The sequence below is a fragment of the Giraffa tippelskirchi genome, chromosome 3, assembly GCF_054371585.1.
Source record: "Giraffa tippelskirchi isolate mGirTip1 chromosome 3, T2T-mGirTip1v1.2.pri, whole genome shotgun sequence".
Classification (NCBI taxonomy): domain Eukaryota; kingdom Metazoa; phylum Chordata; class Mammalia; order Artiodactyla; family Giraffidae; genus Giraffa; species Giraffa tippelskirchi.
In genome coordinates, this window is record NC_137277.1 from 68,035,195 (window position 1) to 68,061,289 (window position 26,095).

General features: G+C 38.7%; 1 protein-coding gene and 1 long non-coding RNA gene across 22 annotated transcripts in view; both read left to right on the forward strand.

The window, feature by feature from the left end:
- Window positions 1–16,890, forward strand: part of IWS1 (interacts with SUPT6H, CTD assembly factor 1) — a 47,872-nt gene extending 30,982 nt beyond the window's left edge. For 5 of the 21 annotated variants that reach the window (XM_081581133.1, XM_081581137.1, XM_081581134.1 and 2 more), the window contains 7 exons: window positions 1,236–1,318; window positions 2,177–2,306; window positions 3,193–3,310; window positions 5,559–5,670; window positions 6,244–6,300; window positions 11,448–11,559; window positions 16,522–16,890. In XM_081581133.1, coding sequence (XP_081437259.1) covers window positions 1,236–1,318; window positions 2,177–2,306; window positions 3,193–3,310; window positions 5,559–5,670; window positions 6,244–6,300; window positions 11,448–11,559; window positions 16,522–16,653 — 744 coding nt within the window. In that variant the 3' untranslated portion in view covers window positions 16,654–16,890. Of the gene's footprint in view, window positions 1–1,235; window positions 1,319–2,176; window positions 2,307–3,192; window positions 3,311–5,558; window positions 5,685–6,243; window positions 6,301–6,688; window positions 7,133–11,447; window positions 11,605–11,988; window positions 12,186–16,521 lie in introns of those variants that run through there. The other 16 variants (XR_014079831.1, XR_014079834.1, XR_014079833.1 and 13 more) reach the window with 7 other exon arrangements.
- A 679-nt stretch (window positions 16,891–17,569) lies between these two features.
- Window positions 17,570–21,807, forward strand: LOC145542402 (uncharacterized). The gene is made up of 2 exons (XR_014079837.1): window positions 17,570–20,294; window positions 21,070–21,807. It is a non-coding gene; the product is annotated as an uncharacterized LOC145542402 (long non-coding RNA).
- Window positions 21,808–26,095: the final 4,288 nt, after the last annotated feature.

Sequence of the window (26,095 nt, forward strand, 5' to 3'; positions counted from 1 at the left end):
TGTCAGGAGTGTATCATTTTGTTTTCTGTGTTTGTAGAATTTAAATTTTCTACAGTTAAAAAAGCAGAGGAAATTCCTTGGTGGTCCAGTGGTTAGGACACCAAGATTTTGTTGCCAAGGGCCTGGGTTTCAATCCCTGTTCGGGAAACTAAGATTCCCATAAGCCTTGCTGCTGCTGCTGCTACTGCTGCTAAGTCGCTTCAGTCATGTCCGACTCTGTGCAAGCCCATAGACGGCAGCCCACCAGGCTCCGCCATCCCTGGGATTCTCCAGGCAAGAACACTGGAGTGGGTTGCCATTTCCTTCTCCAATGCATGAAAGTGAAAAGTGAAAGTGAAGCCACTCAGTCATGTCCGACTCTTCGCAACCCCATGGACTGCAGCCTACCAGGCTCCTCCGTCCATGGGATTTTCCAGGCAAGAGTACTGGAGTGGGTTGCCATTGCCTTCAAATACCCAAATATCAAATAAAAGTTTTTAATAACATGTTCTTTTTCTTACAAGCTGCATGGCTAGAATATTATTCTTGATGATAAACTAAATTTTTCCATGTATAATTTGTACATTGAATGAACTCTGAAAACCTGACAGTTGTGCCAGTATTTTAAATTAAAATTGTTACTCTTGATTTGTAGTTGTTAAAACTAACTATTCTAACAATTTTGTGGGTTTTGGCTCTACAAAATACCTGTACTGTATGTAGTTCTTTCTTGTAGGAAAACCTGTAGTGTCTCCGAGAAATTGCCACTTTGTTATATTTAAAGCTTAGAATTATAGTGTTAATAATTCACTATTAGCAATTGTTCTCTGACAAATATGGTATGTTAACACATATATATGGAATCTAGAAAGATGGTACTGATGAATCTGTCTGCAGGGCAGCAGCTGAGACAGAACAGGCTTGTGGGCATGGAGGGAAGGAGAGGGTGGGACGAGTTGAGAGAGTAGCATTAAAACATACACAAAATTAGATAGTCAGTGGAAATTTGCTGTATTACTCAGGGAGCTCCATTCCAGTGTTCTGTGACAGCCAAGAGAGACAGGATAGGGTGGGAGGGGGGAGGCTCAAGAGGGAGGGGACATGCATACACCTATGGCTGATTTGATGTTCATGTATGGCGGAAACCAACACAATGTTGTAAAGTAGTTTTCCTCCAATTAAAAATAAAAAGTAAAAAAAAAAAAGCCATTGCTTTCTTTTTACTTTTTTAAAAAAAAATCTTTTTCTTCCTGTAGGAAGATAGACAGCTGAATAATCAAAAAAAACCAGCACTGAAAAAATTAACATTATTACCTACTGTGGTCATGCACCTTAAGAAGTAAGTATTCTGTTTTCTTAAAAAAAAAGTGTTTTCCTTTTAATGGAATGACATTCAAGCTATGTACTGGTGTTCTAGAGACATTAATGAATGATCGCCTTCTGTCAATTTACAGAAAAATAGTAATGAATAGAATTTCGTAAATTATTACTTTCTCACAGATTTTTCTTAAACTTTTATGCCTGATACAAACAGAACAAATAGCGAGCTGATGTTAATGAAAGAAAACTTGGAAACTACTAATTTTGTTCTTTATACACTGTAAATTGGGTCTATTTCCCCATTATGATTGAGAACAGAGCAAATCCTGGGAGACTACTTGAAGGATGTATTGAACAAGACTCCTGCGAACTGTTATATCATGAATTTTATCTTTGTATTAGTACACCAATGAGCCAGACACATGGTCTAGGACTTTCTACTAGAAAATTGCTACCTCTATGCCAACAGACAAAATTATCTGTGCCAGACTTCATATATATGATATCGTGTTCCTTGTTAACATAATTGATCTGGTACATAAAATGGAATTTGAATAATAATCAGTATTTCATTGTGATTTTTTTCTGCTGGGAGAGTGGTGGTATTCCTGCCTGCAAAGAATACCATAATTCTGGGTTCTCTATTACTTGAAACAATTTGAGGATCACTATTCTCATAGGTTCAACATAATTTTTTTATGTGTGATAATTAAAGCTCATTATTCTTACTGTCTGTACCATTCATATTAGCATTAGCCTACCCTCGTGTAATTTGGTGTGTTTTTTGGAGGGGTAGGGGTAAGAAAATCAAAGGAAGCTACCGTAGAACCAGCATTCATAGACTTGACCTTCTTTTCCTTTATCATTATTATTTTAGGCAGGACCTTAAAGAAACATTTATTGACAGTGGTGTGATGTCCGCCATCAAAGAATGGCTCTCCCCTCTACCAGATAGGAGTTTGCCGGCGTTGAAGATTCGAGAAGAGCTGCTGAGGATTCTGCAAGAGGTGAGAGGCAGATAATCTGACTTGTTTGCTCTTCATTAATTATTTGACATGGCTTGTATTATCATAACCTCTGTGTTTTACTGTGTATTTTTGTATTCTGTCTGCCATAGCCTATCAGAAGAGTTGTATTAGGTATGTTTATTAGGAGCATACCAAGTAAAATGAACTTAAAAGGAAGGCCTTTTAAAACTTCTTGTGGCTATGGTATTGAAGAAAAAAGATCTTGGAGTAGCTCTGGTTTATCTGAGAAGAGTAGTATGGTTGTGGGCGTGTTTTAGGGAGGCACTTGAAGTAGAAAGAGCACCTACTTCAGCCTCAGATGTGCCTTTAAATCTCGGTCTGGGCCACCTTTATGTGGCTATGACACCTTGGGCAAGCTGCTTAACTTCTGAAGGAATTCCTGAGGAACCTGCTATGTGCTAGGTGTTTTTTAAACGTATAGGTTCATTCATTCCTCACAGCAAACCTGCAAGGTAGGTGTATTATCTCCATTTTACAGATGAGGAAATTAAGACTCAGAGAAGTTAAATGACTTGTCCAAGGTCACAAAACTAGCAAGTGGCTGTGGTTGGGTTCGAACGTAGGTCTGTTTGGTTCAGAGGCCTGAGAGGACCCTTGATTTGTTAAACTGCCAACCTCTGATGATTAGTTCATACTTTCTCTCACTGTTAGGTTTTACTTCAACTCGGTGGTAGTACTGAACTCTGAACTCTTTATGGGAACACAGAGTATCTTAGTGTTCAGTGACTATAGATACTGAAAATAGAACTTTTTTGTTGTTTGTTCTGTTGTGAATGAACCAGGTGTTGCAGGCCCGCTCGAGTAGATTGACAGGACTCCCAGCTTCTTAATGACTAATATGTGTGTATGTGTTTATGTTCCCCAGCTACCTAGTGTGAGCCAGGAGACCCTGAAGCATAGTGGGATTGGACGAGCAGTGATGTATCTCTATAAACACCCCAAGGAATCAAGGTCCAACAAAGACATGGCAGGGAAATTAATCAGTATGTACATTTTGCTTTTTGTTTCTTGTGTTTATGTTTATAGACAGACATGTATATATATATAAACTAACTATATTTTTACCAATATTCTTTTAAAATGAGTCTATGAAACAAAGTAGAAGAATTTTTGATACCTTCTTATAGATACCAAGCTTTTTAACCCTTAGACTTAAAATGCTTCTCAGTATATTTAAATATGCCATCCCAGTATATAACAAATAAAATCATTCATTTTCTAATTATGGATCAAGAGCATGTAGAGAGAGGGAGATTAGAATATAGGCCGTAGAGTCAGTCATGGGTTCCCATTTACCACCTGCCTTACTGCATATCCTTGGGCTAGTGATTTAAGCTCTAAATCAGGTTTCCTCCTCTGTAAAACAGAGAACTGTGTGTTTAATTTAGGTTGTCTTAAAGATTAAACAAGATGTATATAAAGCATGGTGCCTAGAATACAGTAAATCCTCAAGAAATGTTAGCTGCTGTTGCTATTGTTGTTACTTTTATAATGATCTCCAAAGCCTTTTATGTGTTATTGCTTAATGATACCAGAGAAACCCCAAGAAGTCTTAACTGAAATTCATCTAATCCGTTGCTGTATTGAACACCACGTGTCTTCACCCCCCAGCCCCTTAATTCTTCCTGTGCTTTGTATTGGAAAGATTTTTAAACTTTAAGACTAGATTGAAATAGTAACTACTTTTATATCTGAATTGGGGAAGGAAGTGGCAACCCACTCCAGTACTCTTGCCTGGAAAATTCCATGGATGGAGGAGCCTGGTGGGCTACAGTCCATGGGGTCACAAAGAGTTGGACATGACTCAGCGACTTCACTTTCACTTTCACTTTATATCTGAATACAGTAGTTACTTGCCTATTGCTATTTTAAGATTATCAAAAACTTTTAGAAGAAATTTAATTTTTTTAGTTAACTAGAGGAGTATTACATCTTGTTATTAACCTGCAGTTTATACTGCCTATTAAATAATAAGCTTTTGATGCTTTGATGCAGTGGTTTTCAACCTTCTTTTTGCCCTAGGCAGAGGGAAGCAAGCTGTTTCTACTGGTACCCATGATGTACTACAAGTGATTCTGAATCCAGGGATGGGGAAGGCATGTCCGTTTTTAAAGAGATATAGACCCCCCTGAGACTCCTTGCTTCCTTCTTAGTTTGATGACACCTGTGATCTGTCTATGCTGCTGTTGCTGCTGCTGCTAAGTCGCGTCAGTCGTGTCCGACTCTGTGCGACCCCATAGACGGCAGCCCACCAGGCTCCTCCGTCCGTGGGGTTTCCCAGGCAAGAGTACTGGAGTGGGGTGCCATTGCCTTCTCCGGTTCTGTCTATAAAGGTCCTTTATTGTTTTGATAGTATATGCCAGGGGAACCAGATCAGACAGCAGGAGGTGAGCAACTGGCGAGCAAACAAAGCTTCATTTGTATTGACAGCTGCTCCCTACCACTTGCATTACCACCTGAGCTCTACCTCCTGTCAGATCAGCAGTGGCATAATAAACGTAATGCACTTAAACCATCCCAGAGCCATCACACGCCCATACATGTCCATGGAAAGATTGTCTTCCACAAAACTGGTCCCTGGTGCCAAAAAGATTGGGGACCAGTGTGTAGCCATTCCCTTCTCCAGGGGATCTTCCTGACTCGGGGATGGGACCCAGGTCTCCTGCATTGCAGGCAGATTCTTTACTGTCTGAGCCACCAGGGAAGTCCATATAATGCAGCAGTAAGAACAAAAACATCAAATGGCACCTCTGACCTTTTGCTGGCTAAACAGTGTGCATGTAGTACGTTTTTATGTGTGCACTTTCCTTAACAGCTTTCTTAGACTTGATGGATACAGGCCCGATGTCTGCACTGTCAGAGGTAATTTTTAAAGGTTTAAACCACTTTGACAACTAAGTAATAAAGGAGCTTGTTTTGGTTAGAATAAGAACATAGAGAATTTCAAGATTTTCTGTTTTCAGTATTTGTGAACAATGTGATCAACAAGGCTAAATATCCAGAATATACAAATAGTTCATACTACTCAGCATTTAAAAAAAAAATCAGAAAATGGGAAGAAGACTTAAATAGACATTTATCCAATAAATGGTCCTGAAATAATGGTGTCTTTAAGGAGAGGATATTCTGAATGCTTAGAATATGACATTACCATAAGATGTGATTATTTCAAGGAATGGTATTATTTCAAGAATGCCACTCTGTTGACTAAATAATTTCCCTTTGTTTTAGATGAATGGTCACGGCCTATATTTGGTCTTACCTCAAACTACAAAGGAATGACAAGAGAAGAAAGGGAGCAGAGAGACCTAGAACAGATGCCTCAGAGGCGAAGAATGAACAGGTATGAGGGAACAGGTATGAGTAAGTGAAGTAAATACTATTGCTGTGATAACTCAGGGTTTTTGGGGTTTTTTGTAAATAAAGATGATTAAGAAACCCATAAGATGATAGGAGTTTGTCTTTCTGCTTGCTATCTCTTGTAGTTCGTAATACCTTTTAAGTTTAAATATGGGTAGTGTCTAGTGAAGCTTGTCACCTGCTCCCCTCCCAGACTTTTCTGGTTGCATCTGGCCTCTGCCACCATTTTGGAGGTTGCTTCTGTTGTTGCAACCACTTACAGGAACAACTTTCTCAGTCCCATTTCCACATTCTTAGGGAGGAAAAATATTACTGGTTAAATTTGTATCCATAAACTGGATACAGTTGCATCTAGCAGGATCATTACAGGTGAGTGAAACCTGATGTGCAAATGATGACTGAAATAAATAGTACTTTTATAAGATTAAGAATTATTTTCTCTGATCCAATTTAAAGGACCTAATTGTGATCTGAGTTTGATATTTCACTTTGCTCTTTTCCCCTTAATTGTAAAGTTCTAACATTCCTAATATCTCATCAATTGCTTTTTTCCCAGCACTGGCGGTCAGACACCCCGAAGAGATCTGGAAAAGGTGCTGACAGGAGAGGAAAAGTAAGATTTTTTTGTATTTTCTTCTTAGACTATATTGTGAATGTTCATCTTGCTGCCTTAAGAAAAATAGCAAGTGAAATGATGGTTCAAAGTGGTGCGGGATGATTTCTAGTGTAGCATTTATTGAATATCCACACTGTATTGGTGCTCTGGAGGCTACAAGAAGATTGAAAAATAGTTTGAGTAAAGATTTTGTTGCCACTTGCTATATAATAAACTGTATTAGGCTCCAGAAATACAGAATCATATTAAAAGTAGTCCATTCTCTCAAAGTCTTTAGAGGGATCAGAGGCAAAGGGGAGAGCTTAAGCAAAGATGCAGGGAAGCACTTAAGGCCTATTTTAGGGATGTCTAGTAGCCGAAATCAGATTGATTGTATTCTTTGCAGCCAAAGATGGAGAAGCTCTATACAGTCAGCAAAAACAAGACGGGAGCTGACTGTGGTGCAGATCATGAACTCCTTATTGGCAAATTCAGACTTCAATTGAAGAAAGTAGGGGAAACCACTAGATCATTTAGGTGTGACCTAAATGAAATTCCTTACGATTATACAGTGGAAGTGACAAATAGATTCAAGGGGTTAGATCTGAAGAGTGCCTGCAGGACTGTGGACGGAGGTTCGTGACATTGTACAGGAGGCAGTGATCAAGACCATCCCCAAGAAAAAGAAATGCAAAAAGGTGAAATGGTTGTCTGAGGAGGCCTTACAAATAGCTGATAAGAGAAGCTAAAGGCAAAGGGGAAAAGGAAAGATATACCCATTTGAATGCAGAGTTCCAAAGAATAGCAAGGAGAGATAAGAAAGCTTTCCTCAGTGATCAATGGAAAGAAATAGAGGAAAATAATAGAATGGGAAAGACTAGAGAAAATCAGAGATACCAAGGGAATATTTCATACAAAGATGGGGACAATAAAGGACAGAAATGGTATGGACCTAACAGAAGCAGAAGATATTAAGAAGAGATGGCAAGAATACACAGAAGAACTGTATAAAAAAGATCTTCATGACCCAGGTAACCACGATGGTGTGATCGCTCACCTAGAGCCAGACCTCCTGGAGTGTGAAGTCAAGTGGGCCTTAGGAGGTAGGAGGCATCACTAGGAACAAAGCTAGTGAAGGTGCTGGAATTCCAGTAATCCTAAAGATAATGCTATGAAAGTGCTATACTCAATATGCCAGCAGTGGCAATATGTCAGCAGTGGCTACAGGACAGGAAAAAGGTCAGTTTTCATTCCAATCCCAAAGAAAGGCAGTGCTAAAGAATGTTCAAACTACTGCACAATTGCATTCATCTAACATACTAGCAAAGTAATGCTCAAAATTCTCCAAGCCAGGCTTCAACAGTACGTGAACCGTGAACTTCCAGATGTTCAAGCTGGATTTGGAAAAGGCAGAGGAACCAGAGATCAAATTGCCAACATCCGCTGGATAATCAAAAAAACAAGTTCAGTTCAGTTTAGTCACTCAGTCATGTCCGACTCTGCGACCCCATGAACCGCAGCACGCCAGACCTCCCTGTTCATCACCAACTCTCGGAGTTTACCCAGACTCATGTCCATTGAGTCGGTGATGCTATCCAACCATCTCATCCTCTGTCATCCCCTTCCCCTCCTGCCCTCAGTCTTTCCCAGCATCAGGGTCTTTTCAAATGAGTCAGCTCTTCGCATGAGGTGGCCAAAGTATTGGAGCTTCAGCTTCAGCATCAGTCCTTCCAATGAACATCCAGGACTGATCTCCTTTAGGATGGACTGGTTGGACCTCCTTGCAGTCCAAGGAACTCTCAAGAGTCTTCTCCAACACTACAGTTCCAAAGCATCAATTCTTCGGCGCTCAGCTTTCTTTATAGTCCAACTCTCACATCCATACATGACCACTGGAAAAACCATAGCCTGGACTAGACGGACCTTTGTTGGCAAAGTAATGTCTGTGCTTTTTAATATGCTGTCTAGGTTGGTCATAACTTTCCTTCCAAGGAGTAAGCATCTTTTAATTTCATGAAAAAGGAAGAGAGTCCCAGAAAAACATCTACTTCTGCTTCATGGACTATGCCAAAGCCTTTGACTGTGTGGATCACACCAAACTGTGGAGAAATCTTCAAGAGATGGGAATACCAGACCACCTGACCTGCCTTCTGAGAAATCTGTATGCAGGTCAAGAAGCAACAGTTAGAGCTGGACATGGAACAAAGGACTGGTTCCAAAAAGGGAAAGGAGTACGTCAAGGCTGTATATTGTCACCCTGCTCATTTAACTTATATGCAGAGTACATCATGTGAAATGCTGGGCTGGATGAAGCACAAGCTGGAATCAAGATCACTAAGAGAAGTATCATTAACCTCAGATATGCAGATGACACCACCCTTATGACAGAAAGCGAAGAACTAAGGAGCCTCTTGATGAAAATGAAAGAGGAGAGTGGAAAAAGTTGACTTAAAACTCAATATTCAGAGAACTAAGATCATGGCATCTGGTCCCATCACTTCATGGCAAACAGATGGGGACACCATGGAAACAGGGAGAGACTTTATTTTCTTGGGCTCCAGAATCACTGCAGATGGTGATTGCAGCCATGAAATTAAAAGACACTTCCTCCTTGGAAGAAAAGCTATGGCCAACCTAGACAGCATATTAAAAAGCAGAGACATTACTTTGCCAACAAAGATCCATCTAGTCAAAGCCATGTTTTTTCCAGTAGTCATGAATGGATGTGAGAGTTGGATTATAAAGAAAGGTGAGCACCAAAGAAGTGATGCTTTGAACTGTGTTGTTGGAGAAGACGCTTGAGCGTCCCTTGGACTGCAACCAGTCCATCCTAAAGGAGATCAGTCCTGGATGTTCATTGGAAGGACTGATGTTGAAGCTGAAACTCGAATACTTTGGCCACCTGATGTGAAGAGCTGACACATCTGAAAAAACCCTGATGCTGGGAAAGATTGGAGGCAGGAGGAGAAGGGGACAACAGAGGATGAGATGGTTGGATGGCATCATCGACTCTATGGACATGAGTTTGAGTAAGTTCCAGAAATTGGTGATGGACAGGGAGGCCTGGCGTTCTGCAATCCATGGGGCTGCAAAGAGTCAGACACGACTGAGCGACTGAACTGAACTGAACTGAGCAGCCTGAAGTGATCAGGCGGTAACTGTTGTGCCTGAAGTGGTGGAAGATAAGGTTGGAAATGCAGATATTGACCAAATTCTGAAGTGCTTTAAATCAAGATGAGGGATGTTTGCTTCTCTGGTTTCCTAGAAAGTTTTTTGAGCATGAATGTGAAGTTAGATTTGATTTGAAATGCACTGCTGGTGGCATGCTGTGGGATGGGTTTCAGGGCAGGAGAGCTGAAGGTAGTGATACAGGTCAACTCAAACTGTAATGGAGAAGCAGAAGGATGAGGTGAATTCGCAGGCGCAAAACTGCCAGGAGTTGATGACTTGGTGGGCAAAAAGCTGGCTGGAGTTGAAGATACCACCAGAATTTTAAACTTAAGGAACTGAGATGATGGCATTACACTTCACTATAGTGGAGAGGAGTTGATGTGAAGTCATAGGTGAGTTTTTTCTTGAACATATTAAATATAAGGTGAATGAGTTAATCCTGTAAATATCCTGGGTCTAGAGCTGGAATTTGAGCTAGAGACATTGATAGTTATCTCCCTAGAAAAGATTGTTGAATCATCAAAGTAACAGAGTGAAAAATAAACTGAGCGGGGAATTCCCTGGTGGTCCAGTGGTTAGGACTCAGTGCTCTCACTGCAGTGGCCTGGGCTCAGTCCCTGACTGGGGAACTAAGATCTTGCAAGCTGCTCAGTACGACAAATCACAACAAAAAACCCCACTGAATGCATTAAAAAACAAACTGAATGCTTTGAACAGGGGTGTAGCCACCAAAGGCCAGTGAGGAGCTGTGATCCTACACATTGGAAGAGAACCTAGAGAAGGACAAGGCTGCCCCCGAGGTGGCTGTGGTGGAGAGTAGACTTCAGAGGGGCTGTGCAGTGAGTGTTGGCAATCATGCAGCACCCACATCACAAAAGGAAAACAGGAAATGAGTTGGAGGGAGCACGTGTCATTAACTTGTGGATAGGTTTGCTGATGGTGGCTTCGGGGGGAAAATAAGAGTTGTGGGAAATGTTCTGGTCATTTCATCTATTCACATATATGAAAGAGAATAGAGCAAACCATACAAGGGAATAGAAATAGTTTAGAATCTTTTAGCCTTCTCTTCCACTCCCCACCCCAACATACACACATATCCAATCTCCATTTACCAGTGGAGATGGTTACCTAAAAGTTGAGTGATTCGAATTCCCAGACACTGAATAGGCTTTACTTTTGAAGGATGACAGTCTTACTTTAGTCTAGTGTGGTAGTACTCAAATTTGTATGTGAAAGTTACTGTATGTGACACCATTAAATGCTGGCAAGGATGCAGAAAAACTAGGTCACTCATCCACTGCTGCAGGTAAAATGGTACGGCCACTCTGGGAAATAGTGTAGTGGTTTCTTATGAAGAAACATATACACAGAGATCAGTGAGTGCAAGTAAAACTGGGGAAAATGTAAATTAAAATTGATGGGTGACAGCAGCATCAATATCCTGCTTGTGATAGTGTGCTATAATGATTGGCATGTGTTTTTGAGAGAGACACTGGATCTCTTTTTATTCTTAAAACTGCATGTGAATCTATATCTCAAGTTTTTTTTACAAAACAGGAAACAGACCAAAAAATTACTGTATGAGTTGCATATGCACAATCATGTAAACCACTTTATGGGCATACTCAGTTTGGGAGGTCATTTTGACTGCCTGACTTGTCATCTCACAAATGAACGCAAGTGGCTCCGTTAGACCAGAGAGATTGAGATTCAGAGTCCTCATGGAGGAACCTGCCTTAGAAAGGAGAGAGGCACGATCATATCTGAAGCTGAGAAGAGGGCATAAGGAATCCTGCAGAGGAAGTTGGCTTTGTGGGGAAAGTTGAGCAATTGATAGAGCAGTATGAGTGATAATGAAGCCATCTAAGACAGCAGTTCATGGATGGGGTGACATCGGGGACGGCAGAGGAGGTTTGACACAGATGTGCAGATGAGTGGCATGGGCCCAGCTAAGGCTGGTTACATAAGCAGCGTGCTCTTCTTCCCATTCTTAGGGCTCTTAGACCTGGAGATCCTGGATTCTGCGCCCGGGCAAGGGTCCCCATGCCCTCGAACAAGGACTATGTTGTCAGGCCCAAGTGGAATGTGGAAATGGAATCATCCAGGGTAAGCAATCAGTCCAGGGACAGCAAGGTGGATCTGAAATACAGAGTACTGTCTGTCTTTTACTTCATGTTTGAGAACCCTTAAGCAGTTCTTAAGGTTTATCTGATTTGAAGAGAGCTATTTTCTCTTTATCTAGCCAGATAAAGACCATTATTACTGGTGAGCATTACTTCAGACTTAAAGAAACATCAGTTGGGAAGTTTCTTCATATTAACTCCTTTTATTTCAACTGAACCTTGAAGGCTAGAGTGTTCTGGTGCAGTCTTTTTTTTTTTTTTTTTAAAGAACCCTGAGAACTCACCTGCTTTTGCAGCCTACCCCTCCCTTTCTGTTTAGCTGTTTTTAAGTCAGTCTGTTATGAGGTGTTTAGGGTAGACACTTTGTCGCCATCACTGTTAATACTACTCGGTGATCCTCATTGCTGCTCAGTAATCTTTTTTTATTCTCCATTCAAACTACTCTTTCTAGCCTGGTATTCTTAAAAAGGGCCTAAGCCGATTGGAAAAGCATAAGAGGAGATTTGCAGAACAGAAACGACTCAGCAAAGTGCACCGTGCTGTCAAGTTCAGCATTGAAGGCAACAGGATGCCCCTGTAGGCCTGGCCCTGCCAGAGCGTATTTGGGAGGTATCCCCAAGGAAGCATGCTCTGTGCATGGGCTTGAGCAGCTAGAGTGGAAACAAATATGTGTGTGTGCTTTCCTAACCAGAAAAGGCCAGAACCACTTTTAGTTCTGAAATAATGGCCGTGACAGGCATTTAGTGACATTCTAGTCATCTTGAATATTTAGAAGTTGATACGAGGTTCCCTTCCTATCAGTACCCCAGTACATAATTACCTCACTGATAGATATTTTGGTCTTTCTGCCTGGTACCCTTTTTATTAAAAAGGTTTTTGTCGGGGCCCAGAATCATGGTTGGTCTGCCTTACAGGCATATAAGCTGGTTAGTAGCATCTTGGTGGAAGGGAGGTAGTTTCCTGTTGTCAGTGGCTCAGTAACCTGCCTTTGAGGGCTCATTGCATAAATCCTGACACTGAATATTTAGGAGATAAATTTAATTTATATACATTTGGTCCATGGCTGGAAATGAAGAAGACTTTGGAACATTCCCAAAGCCAGACCCACTGACCTGCTGTGCCCCCAGGTTAACAGCAGCACTTTGCTACAGTGAACAGTTGAGAGTCTAAGTGTGTTGCCTGCCTTTTGTGCCTCCTCTGTTGCCCCTACTTGGGCAGCTGTTTCTACAGACACACTCACTTTCCTGCCAGTTCACTTTGCTGTTAAGCTACCATAAAGACCAAGCACACAGTCTTATTTATTGGGAATAAATAAAGGGTAGAAGAGCACTGGTTCAGTGCCAAGATCCCTTCATCTCTACTTCCTTCCCTGTTTTCTCCCCACCACCCCCCTTTTTGGCCACACCTTGTGGCTTGTGGGATCTCAGTTCTCTGACCAGGAATTGAACCCGGGCAGTGAAAACCTGAAGTCCTAACCATAAGACCAGCAGGGAAGTGCCCGCCTTCCCTTTTTTCTTCTATTTCTGTTTCCCTTGATATCCTCCTTCCCCTCCCCAACTACCCCTGTTTTTCTTTACCTTTACTGTTCTCACTGTCTCTTCCCTTCTTTTATTCTTCTCTTTGATAATATTTTTTCTATCCCAGCACACTTATTTTAGAAAATCAGGATCTACAGTAGGGCAGAGAAAAATGTAATAAAAAATTGTAGTGGCCAGTCTTTTTGGGAACAGCATGTTCCTGTCTGCTGATGTTGATAGTCTGGATCCCACCTTTTCACTGTAGGTGTTGGGAACGTGGGAAGAGGTGGCCCAGCCTCCTGCTAGAGTGAGACAAGACCAGCATGAGGAGAGGGAAGTTCAGAGTTCTCCTTTGTCTAACATTCCCAATATCAAAATGGACTGTTATTTATCTTGGCCTGTCTGGCTTATAGAGCTCTGTCTGAAAAATAATAATAAGGCATGTTTTGGGAGCTGGTCTCGTAGCTCAGTTGGTAAAGGATCTGCCTGCAAGGCAAGTGACCCGGATTCGATTCCTGGGTTGGGAAGATCCCCTGGAGAAGGAAATGGCAACCCACTCCAGTATTCTTGCCTGGAGAATCCCATGGACAGAGGAGCCTGCTAGGCTACTGTTCATGGGGGTCGCAAGAGTCGGACACAACTTAGCGACTAAACTACAAACCACCACATTCCATGTTATATTTCAGTAAATTGTCCTGACACTGTTTCCCTGGTAAGATTCCTTACATATTCCCTCAAGGCTCTCACACTGTACAGACACTAATGAGTGTTACTAGAAAACATGCTTCCTAAGAGAGAACAGGAGTGAATTAATGGCTTTCAAATGAAACTTCATTTTAAGTGTAATTTTTATTTTTGAAATTCATACATGAGTAAATATACTGTAGAATAAACCCCATTCCCCAAAATTCTATTCTTCCTCCATGTAAAGCACCACTGTTAACAATTTTGATGTATTAAATGTATTTTCAGTAATGTTTTAAACTTAGTTTTTCCTGCTTATAATTGTAGAAAATTTTGAGATTATAAAAAGAAAAATCACTCACCATTCAAAAGCAGTTTGACAAAAATTTTGCCTTGTTTTCTATTGATATTTTAATATAATTAAAATTATATTTATATAATTTTGATCACTTCCTCTCATTAAACCACCTTATATATTTATCATTTGTAATGGCTGCATAAGTCTATCATGTAAAAATATATTAATAATTTGTTCATTCTTCTGCAGTTTCTGATTTTTCACTTCTAAATAATTCAATAACCTGCACTACATTGTATGTTTATATGCTAATTTATTCAATGGAATGCTTTTAAAATAACATTAAAATGACAAAGCAGTGCATGTTTTTATATAAATCTTTAAGTACAAAAAGCACAAATAAACTTAGTGTCACTTGTAATCCCAGCACCCCTTATATTAACATTCTGGGCTGTTTCTTTAAGCCTTTATATATGTGTGCATAAACATATTATTACTGGTTTGGGGTTTCTTTTGTTGTGGTGGTAGTGTTTTAACTTTTAAGCAAAATTGTGATCATATTCTTTTATACCTTGTTGGGTTTGTGTTTTACTTAACATGGTAAAAATTCATTTGAGTAAACATTCTTCAGTGACTTAATATTGTATTATAATATGATTGTACCATATTTTTTTAAAGCAAACCCATCTTGTAATCTTTCAGACTGCTTTTGATTTTTCACTGATAAAGCGGTGCAACATACAGTTTTACTGTCCTAGGTGGTGTAGGGTTAAGAAATCAAGAGAGAAGTTATTGAATTTGGCATGCTAGGTACTCAGTTTTATGTGTTTTCAGACTTGGGGTAACCAGGCATTTGTCAGCTATGGGTCTTATGATCTATAACAAGGGGTAGATCAGCGCAGCCTGGGCGTGTCCCAGTTGCTGAGGTTAGAGGGCTCAAATTCTTACAGAAGGTGCTGGGAGTGGACAAGAAGTCCAGGCTGATGTGTAGAGCTGATGGGAGTTGGGCAGTTGGCAGAGATCTGAGCAGGTAAGGCTTCCAGTGTGCACTGACTGCAGATACTAAAAATCGGGGCACATTGTCTGAAAGAAAGGCAGATACTTGGGACTGTCCAGAAATCTGGGGTATTGCGTAGGGTGATAGCTCTTTCTCGTCTGATAATGAATTTTTACACCCCCTGAGAGTACTAGTGCCAAATACTAAAAGTGATGTTAATATAATAATATTTGTAATTGGGATGTACATAGAAAATCTAGGATGGATATCAGTGTAGCTCTTATTCAAGAATGATTTATTAGAGATTCTTGCTTATATCTGAGGTAGAAGCGGAATCTAAAGGTGAGATAAGCCTAGGAGGGGTTCCTCAACTCAAAAGAACTTCACCACACTAGTACCAGCCCTCAAGTATCTCCTAGTCTCTACCTTATTTTAGCATTCTTTGAATTAAGCTTCACAGGTGATTCAGTAGTAAATATCTGGGGAAAAGAACTAAAAGAGCTCATCTCTTTTTAACCGCTCAACATTCATGAAGACTGGGATTGCTGGCATTACTGTACCAAACAAGAAGAGTTTGCCCTGATCCAACAAAAGTGGCAGACCTTTTCAGCATTTCTTAAAGGTGTCAATTTCTTGGAGACCACACTTTTTCAAGACATAACAATCTTTTCAAAATATAGGAGAAATTACCTAACAAGAAATCTTTAACCATAAAAGGGCAAGTAGAGAATGCAAGAAGTAGTAAGCCTCTTGAATCAAGAGACTTAATTTACTTTTCTTTTTGTGTCAAACTGATTTCAAAGTAATAGTAATAGTAGTAGTAGCTGATGTTTATTTTGAGCCCTGATTGTGTGCTTGTATTTGTATTATTACCTGATTTCACTTCTCCCTTCAGACAAGGGGCATCATTTGCACAAGGTTATAGAACCCTGACTGTTTCTAATCTGAAACTAGAGCTCCAGCAAGCACTTAGCAGTTCTGATCTCATTCATTACGCTTAGGGTTTTTTCTCGATGACTTTCCTTGCCTTAGATCATAATTTCTTATGCCAGCACTGTTTGAACTTGTGTATGTCAAGTGGTCACCTCCATATTTGGTCTTCGAAAGGGAAAAGCATAGAGTCAAAATGTAATCTGATGAATTAGGGGGAATGTAGTTTCATTCCTCCCCCGTTTCTCTCTCCTAGCAAATTTCTGTGGACTTGAGGCAAAATTTAAAAGTACGGCACAGATAACAACAAAATTATTCTTCTCTGAGAGAGCTCAATATGCATTTCTGACACTGCTGTGTATACTTGCTCTGTTGTTCCTGAGGTCACCAAAGCTTATTCTGGTTATTCCAGAGCTGGGAACTCTTCAGTCTGCTGACTTTCAGATAAAAGAAGATGAAAGACAAAACTAAATGTATGTGTTTCAGTAATTTGCTCTTTAATTTTTACCCCACTCTTAGTTTCAGGGGACCTCCAAGAAGGGTATCAGTCGACTGGATAAACAGATGAGAAAGTTCACAGACATCAGGAAAAAAAGCAGATCTGCACACGCAGTAAAAATCAGCATCGAGGGCAATAAAATGCCCTTGTGACTGCCTGGGAGGTTCCCCATCACTACTCTTTAAGAAATGCGCAATGGACTCTTTGGAGAAAGATGATATTTTAAAAACTTTTTTAGTGTACCTGTAAATGATTAAGCTTGTATCAAATGTCATAGGATTCGCATTTCTCTCAGTTATATTTAAAACCATTTGTTGTGCACTTTGTACAGAAGAATACTAGTCATACTTCTGTAAACTTTACACAATAAAATTCCATTCTGGTTTTGGGGGGCTGTCTCTTCATTGTCTTCAAGGATGCGTTTTCTACCGGGGTAGAAATTGGTTCTTGGTGAGTGAAGAAAAATTGTAGCTGTTACAGTGGTTTGACCCTTCAAAGTTCAACCTTCCAGCTCTGGTATGGTTTGTCTGGCCTCCATCCTTGGTTCCTCACCGTAAGCTGCTTAAGACCCTTGGGATTTCCTGGGTACTAGGAATGTCTTTGTGATGCGAATGAGGTGAGTCATGGTAGACCCCTAGATAACTAGGATGGGGGCTAGTCACCAGAAAGGGTCTACCACACAGAGGGTTGGAATTTTGGGCAGGCCCCATGGTGGGTGGGTGGGGACCCTGGAGATTGACCTGACCTAGTTGTCATACCCCATGTTGTAATTAGTTGTGCCCAAATAATAAGAAACTTGGGACACGGAGGCTGAGTGGAGCTTCCTGACTAGTGAACACACTGATGTGCTGCAATGGCGATGTGCATTGATTCCACAAAGAAAGGGTGCAGAAGCTCTGCGTTTCCTCCCAGACCTTACCTCTTCCACGTGTCTTCATTTGGTTGATCCTCATTTGAATCCTTTATAATAAAACTAATTATAAGGGCTTCCCTGGTGGCTCAGACAGTGAAAGCATCTGCCTACAATGCGCGAGACCTGGGTTCAGTCCCTGGGTCGGGAAGATCCCCTGGAGAAGGAAATGGCAACCCACTCCAGTACTCTTGCCTGGAAAATCCCATGGACGGAGGAGCCTGGTAGGCTACAGTCCATGGGGTCACAAAGAATCGGACATGACTGAGCGACTTTACTTTCACTTTAAATTATAAGGGCAATGCTTTCCAGTGTTCTGGGAATCATTTTGGCAGATTCTTGAAAGTGAGGGAATTATGAGAACCCCCAGATTTACTAGTCAGAAGTTGGGAGGGACTCCTCTTTTCAGACATCATCTCAAATGGGGGTAGTGTGTGGGGGACTGAGACCCTAAACCTGTGGAGTCCAATTCTGACTCCAGGTGGTCAGTGTCAGAATCAAATGGCAATATCTTAGTGGGGGGGTGAAACAAAATACTGAAAGTCATCTTAGTATTTCTCTTGTTAGGGAAATTTTTAATTACTTGATTTCAGTTAGTTTAAATTCGTTTTCTCCTTGGGGGAGGGGGGTCCTACAATTTGAAAAAAGATTAAGTACTATCTAAGAGGAAACATGGACATGGTTGAAAAGCACTGTAATTGCTGATGAGCACCCAGGCAACTGAGATAGAGAATAGTATAACTTAACAGCTGTATAGTTCTATTTTTGTGATACTTTAAAGTCATTTTCATAGTCTCTGCAGACTTATTTGTGAGAAGTCTCACTAATCAAGATGACTAAATCCAAGAATAAGTAAACTTGATTTTAATTATAGAAATCTTAACGTTACAAATTGGGGAAGGGTTATCTGACTGTTGATATTCAGAAACACATGAGATTGTTGATAAAAGTCTTTGAACAACCAAAATACGAAGTTTGTGCACTTAGAATCTCAGGATCTCTTTACCCTTACTTTGAGTAAATTTAAAAATACAAATGTGATCGTTGTATAAAAAGCAGGTAGGTAAAGATAGAAGTAATAACTAACCACTAGGTGGAGATGGAAGAACAGCTATTATCTGCAGCGTCATTTTTGCATCATACTCTCAGAAACATTGTGAAAACAAGCACAGCCATCTACTGAAGCAGATGTTGATGACCTTGATCATTAAAAATTCTGAACAAGAAAAGTAGCACTTTAAAAAGACTTGAAAGCTATTGATGCACAATTCTAGCATTTAAAATGGTAAGTCCCAGTCATCTAAAAATTTCACCTATATAGGGTTAAAATTCGTGATGGTGCCAGGTGTTAATGTGATAATCATACCTGAGAAATTTTAAATGTCAAAAAAATACTATTTTCAGTATAAATGGCCATTGCTGCATGGTTTATTTTAGTCTCAAAACTGGCCAAGAATAGCCTTGTTTTTTAAATTGGGACTAGTTCCAATTTACAATAACGTTGCAAGAATGGTAAAATAAACCCCATATACATTTCACCTATGTACAGCAAGTGTTAACATTGTGCCACATTTGCTTTATCACATGAGTGTAAGTTGCTTACAGCTTGCCTCTTGATCCCCAAATACTTAAGCATATTTCTTCCCAAAACAAGGACCTTTAGTTGTCCCAGTGTTGGTGGTGGTAACTTTGGCCACATGGATGCAGTGATGCAGAATCACATTGATTTTTTCAGTCAACAAGTTTTAATTGTTGGTTAATTTTAACTTGGGGAAATTGTGTGTGAATATGTAAAATACCCATAAAATTTGCCATCATAGAGGACAGTTTTTAAGTATGCAGTTAGTGGCAATACAGCGTTCACTTTGTTGTGCAGCAATCACTACTTTTCATCTCCAGAAATCTCAGTTTGCAAAACTGAAACTGTACCCTTTGGACAGTAACTCCTTACTCCTCTCTCCCCTTAGCCTGGTAAGCACCATTCTACTTTGTCTCCAATTTTGGCTGCTCTAGGTATCTCATGTAAGTGGAATCTACATCACCTTTTTTGCCTTGATGACTTAGCATACTGTTCTCAAGTTTCATCCATGTTGTAGCATTCATTTTAAGGTTGAATAATAATCTATTGTCTGTATATACCACCTTTTGTCAATCCTATTTTGTTGACAGACAGTTGGGTTGCGTCCACCTTTTGGCCACTGTGAATAATACTGCCATGAATGTGGGTATACAAATACTTCTTTTGAGACCCGACTTGAAGTTTTTTCAAGTATGTACCCAGAATTGGAAGTGGTGGATCATGTGGTAATTCTATGTTTAATTTTTTGAAGAACTGCCATGCTGTTTTCCATAATGGCTATACTATTTTACATTCTCACCAACAGGACTGATCTGTCCACCTCCTCACCAACGCTTATCTTCTGTGTTTTTGATAGTAGCCATCCTCATAGATGTGAGATCGTATTATATTGTAGTTTTGATTTGTATTTCCCTAGTAATTAGTGATACTGAACATTTGTATTCTTTTGGGGGCTTTGGATATCTTCTTTGAAGAAATGTCTGTTCAGATCCTTTGCCCATTTTAAAAGTAAGATTTTCATTGTTGTCAGAGTTCTTTATGTATAACTTTATTAGATTGGCAATTTTTTTTTCCCATTCCTTGGGTTGCATTTTCACTGTTGTACCCTGTGAGATATAATTGGTTTTAATTTTGATGTAGTTCAGTTTATTTGTTTCCTCTTTAATTGCCTGTTCTTTTGTGGTGTCCAAGAAATAATTGTCGGATCCGATGTCATGAAGCTTTTCTTACATTTTTTTATAAGAGTTTTATCTCTTGTATTTAGGTCTTTGATCCATTTTGAGTTAACTTGCATTTGATTTAAGGTAAGCATACACCTTTTTTTTTTTTTGACATGTGAATATCTAGTTTTTAAAACACCAGTTGTTGGAAATATTGTCCTTTCCCATTGAATGATGTTGGCACCCTTGTCAACAGTTATTTGACCATGTATGTCTATTATGTCTTTTTCTGGACTCTATCAGTATGCCTGTCTTTGTGCCAGTATACTGCTTTGACTACTGTAGCTTTGTATAAAAATTTTAAATCAGAAAGTGTGGGTCCTTATACTTAATTCTTTTTTGAGACTGTTTTGGCTATTTGGGGGTCATTTGAAATTTTGTTTGAATTTTAGAATGAATTTTTCTGTAATAAACATCATTGGGATTTTGATAGGGATTGTATTGGTTTGGTAGACCACTTTGAGTAGCATTGACATCTTAAGAATCTTCCAGTTTATGGACACAGACCGTCTTTCTGTATGTTGTCTTCTGTAACTTCTGTCATCAACTTTGCGTAGTTTCCAGTACACAAGTCTTTCACCTTCTTGGTTAACTTTAGTCCTAAGTATTTTGTTCTTTTTGATGCAGTTGTGAATGTAATTGTTGTCTTAATTCCCTTTTAGGATTTTTCATTGTTAACCTGTAGAAATACAACAGATTTTTACATATTAACTTTATTATATCATTCAACTTTGCTGAATTTGTTAATTCTAATGTGTGTGGTATGGGGTGTAGAATCTTTCAGCACATCTACATGTAAGATTATGTCTACCAATAAATTTTGTTTATTTCCAATTTGGTTAACTTTTTTTTTTCTTAGGTAATTGCTCTGGCTAGGACTTATAGTACTGTTTGATTAGAAGTCTCAAAAATGGACATCCTGGGACTTTCCTGGTGGTCCAGTGGTTAAGAATCCGCCTGCGATGCAGAGGACGTGGGTTTGATTGCTGTTGGGGGAGCTAAGACCCCACATGCCACAGAGCAACGAAGCCTGTGCACCACAAATAGCCTGTGCACTATAACGAAAGATCCTGCATGCTGCAGCTGAGACCGGAAGCAACCACATCGGTCAGTCCAATAAATATTTTTTAAATGGACATCCTTAATTTTTCCTGATTTTAGAGGAAGAGCTTTCAGTTTTTCACCACTGAGTATGATGTTATCTGTGGGCTTGTCATGTATGGCCTTTATTATGTTGTTATAGTTTCCTTCTGTTCAGTTTGTTTAATGTTTTTTTATCATGAAAAGATGTTGAATTTTGTCAAACACTTTTTCTGCATCAATTAAGATGGTCATGTGGTTTTTACTATTTGTTCTGTTAATGTGATATATTAACACTAATTGATATTTGTGTTTGGAACCATACTTGCATTCCAAGAGTAAATCTCTCTTGGTCATGGTGTATAAGTACATAATTCTTTTATATACTATTGAATTTTGTTGGCTAAAATTTTGTTGAGGATTTTTTTAAAAAACATTTACTAGGGAAAACATCATGATTTTGTTGCTGTTATTAACATTAATCACAAGGTGATTAAAATTTTTGTTTATCTCTTTATTAATTGAATACTCTCTTGTTTTAACTGTTAAAAGCATTGAACACCTATGATACCTAATGAACATATATTCTTGTCTATATTATATGCTATAGTCATATGATTCCTAGACAATGGCCTTGATCTTACTGCTCATTGAAATTTTTACTTAACAAAAAGCAACTTGTATTTTAACTTTAAAGTTAACATTATTTTTCTGGCTGTTCTGGCAGTGTGGCCTAATTCAGCTTCTTCAGTCAGTTCAGTCGCTCAGTCGTATCCAACTCTTTGCGACCCCATGAATCGCAGCATGCCAGGCCTCCCTGTGTATCACCAACTCCCAGAGTTTACCCAAACTCATGTCCATCGAGTCAGTGATGCCATCCAGCCATCTCATCCTCTGTTGTCCCCTTCTCCTCCTGCCCCCAATCTTTCCCAGCATCAGGGTCTTTTCCAATGAGTCAGCTCTTCGCATGAGGTGGCCAAAGTGTTGGAGTTTCAGCTTCAGCATCAGTCCTTTCAATGAACACCCAGGACTCATCTCCTTTAGGATGGACTGGTTGGATCTCCTTGCAGTCCAGGGGACTCTCAAGCGTCTTCTCCAACAGCACTGTTCAAAAGCATCAATTCTTCGGCGCTCAGCCTTCTTCACAGTCCAACTGTCACATCCATACATGACTACTGGAGAAACCATAGCTTTGACTAGTCAGACCATTCAACTTCTTCAATTGGTGTAATACACAGTGGTATTATGTGTGGCAAGAGAATTATCATAACATGTTGACTATTACCCTCCTCTACTGGTAAGAATAAAGGGTTAATTAACCAGCTATCTGTAATTGAGACAATTCAGAATTTTAAGGGCAATCTCTACTCTGTTTTAACATTCAATTTGATACAAGTTCTTTATTTTTGAAAATGTAATATATACAATTTATTCATATATGAAGTTAACTAAAGTGAAAGCTGAGATAATTGTTTAGTATCTATATAACTTTTTTATTGCTAAGAGCTTTTATTCTTAGTCATAATACATTTTTGAAAATAATTCAAAGACATTATCTTTTTAGCTTAAAAAATTTTATTTTCCTAGAGTGAAAATAAAAAGCTATCAACTTATACAGAAATTCAATTTAGCAAACATGTTTAGATCATGATACTTAATGATGTAGGGAATCTCAAAGTGTAGAAAGTATGAACCCAATTTCAGGAAGTTTATTACCTTGGAAATAATTAGAAATGATAATTTCACTCTAATGATAATCAGTAATGATTATCACTCTAATGATACTAATAGCATCAGTTAGAGATCTTTAGTTTAAACCACCTCACAGTCACCTGATACATAATCATCTTTGTCATACCAGTATTCAAAAAGTCATTCTGAAGAGAGCCTTCACTGGGTTACATGTGATTAATATAGGTTTATTAGATTTATTTACTTTGTTATATGATTCTCCTGTGTAGAGGATGTTTCCACTTGTTCAATATCCCCATTTAATTTTCCTTGTAACAGTTCTTTTAAACATGTGACTCTTTTAAAGAATTGATATACTTCCTTAAACTGAATTGTGACAATGGGGGGTTGTGGAGGGGTGAATTACTACAGTTAAAGGTTATTTTCAAATAGATCTTTTAATATTACAGTCTGAAGCAGTGTTTTTTTGTTTTCATTGAGATACAATTGACATGCAACATTCTATTAGCTTCAGGTGTACAACATGATTCAATCTTTATATTGTAAAATCACTGCAATAAGTCGAGTTAATATCCATCACCATACATAGTTCAGATTTTTTTCTTGTGATGAGAACTTATACCATTTACTCCCTTAGCAACTTTGAAATATGCAATACAGTATTATTAACTACAGTTGCTGTGCTGTACATTACATCCCTATGACTAAATTATCCTGGAAATTTGTACCTTTTGATCCCCTTCACCCATACCCCACCCCTTGTTTGTTGAGAATTTTTGAATCTGTAAACTTCAAGGATATTGGTCTGTAGTTTTTCTTGTCCTGTACAATCTTTCCCTGTTTTTGGCATCAAGATAATGCTGGCCTCAGAATTTGGAGTTTGGAAGTGTTCTCTCCTCTTTAATTTGTTTTGGAATCATTTGAGGAGGATTCATGTTAATTGTTTTCATGTTTGATAGAATTCACAGTGAAGTCATCTTGTCATGGGCTTTTCTTTGTAGGGTGGGGTTTTTTTTATTACCATTTCAATCTCTTTACTAATTACAGGTCTATTCATATTTCTGTTTTTTTATGTTTCTGTTTTGGCCCATTGTGTTTCTAGGAATTTGTCCATTTTTATCTAGGTTACCCTGTTTTGACATACAGTTGATAGTACTCCCTCATAATTCTTTTTATTTCTGTAAAGTTGATAGTAATATCCCTTCCTTGATATCTGATTTTAGTTAGTCTTTTTTTTTTAGTCAATCTAGCTAAAGTTAATTTTGTTGATCTTTTCAATGAACCAACTGTTTTGCTGTTTTATTTTTTCTATTCTGTATTTTATCTCTGCTTTAATCTTCATTATTGCTTTTGCTCTGGGTTTAGTTTGTTATTCTTTTTCTAGTTTTTTAAGGTGTAAAGTTAGGTTACTGACAATATTTTTTAATTAAAAATTTACAACTATAAATTTATCTCTTAGCATTACTTTTGCTGCATCTCATAAGTTTTCATATGTTGTGTTTTCATTTATCTCAAGGTATTTTCTTACTTTGCATGTGATTTCTTTGACCCATTGGTTGTTTAAGGATGTACTGTGCAAATTCCACATACTTGTGGACCTTCCAGTTTTCTTCTTGCTGTTGATTTCTTTAGTTTTATCCATTATGATTAGAATAGATGCTTAGTATGGTTACAGTCTTTAAAATTTATTAGGACTTTTTTGTGGCAGCCTTTCATATCATCTGCCCCAGAGAATATTCCATATGCACTTGAGAGCTGTTGTTCGGTAACACATTTCTGTACATGTCTGCTAGGTCTAATTGGTCTCTAGTGTTATTCAAGGCCTCCATTTCCTTATTGATCTTCTGTCTTGCTGTTCTATCCATTATTGAAAGGGGGTTTTGAAGTTTTCTTCTATCTTTATAAATCTATTTCTCCCTTTAATTTTGCCAATAAATCATTACTTCACATATTAGGAGCTCTGATGTTTAGTACACATATGTTTATAAATGTTTTATCTTCTTGGTGAATTAACCTTTTAATCATTATATAATGTCCTTCTTTGTCTCTTATGACATATTTTGACTTAAAAGTCTACTTTGTGTGTGAAGTATGTGAAGGTTCCCTTTTCTCTCTATCCTCGCCAACACTTGTTATTTGTTGTGTTTTTGATAATAGCTTTTCTGACAGGTGTGAGGTGGTGATATCTCATTGTGGTTTTGATTTGCATGTACCTGGTGATTAGTGACATTGAGGATCTTTTTTGTGCCTGTTGGCCAGCATGATGTTTTCTTTGCAAAAGTGTCCATTCAGGTCTTCTGCCCATTTTTTAATCACATTGGATTTGTTTTGTTTTGTTTTGTTTTTTTGGTTTATTCCTAGATATTTTATTCTTTTTCATGTGGTTGTAAATGGAATTGTTATCTTAATTTTTCTTTCTGATAGTTTGTTGTTAGTGTATAGAAATACAACAGATTTTTGTATATTTTTTTAAAATTACTTTATTTTCTATTTTTTAACTTTACAATGTTGTATTTGTTTTGCCATACTTTGACATGAATCCACCATGGGTGTACATGTTTTCCCCTTCCAGAACTCCCCTTCCACCTCCCTCCCCATCCCATCCCTCTGGGTCATCCCTGTGCACCAGCCCCAAGCACCCTGTATCATGTATCAAACCTGAACTGGCGATTCGTTTCACATATGATAATTTACATGCTTCAATGCCATTTTCCCATATCCTCCAGCCCTCGCCCTCTCCCATAGAGTCCATAGTAGTGTTCTATTTATCTGTGTCTCTTTTGATATCTCACATACATGGTTATCTTTACTGACTTTCTAAATACCATATATGTGTGTTAGTATACTGTATTGGTGTTTTTCTTTCTGGCTTACTTCACTCTGTATAATAGGCTCCAGTTTCATCCACCTCATTAGAACTGATTCGAATGTATTCTTTTTAATAGCTGAGTAATATTCCATTGTGTATATGTACCACAGCTTCCTTATCCATTCATCTGATGGGCATCTAGGCTGCTTCCATGTCCTGGCTATTATAAACAGTGCTGCAATAAACATTGGGGTACATGTGTCTCTTTCAATTCTGGTTTCCTCAGTGTGTATGCCCAGCAGTG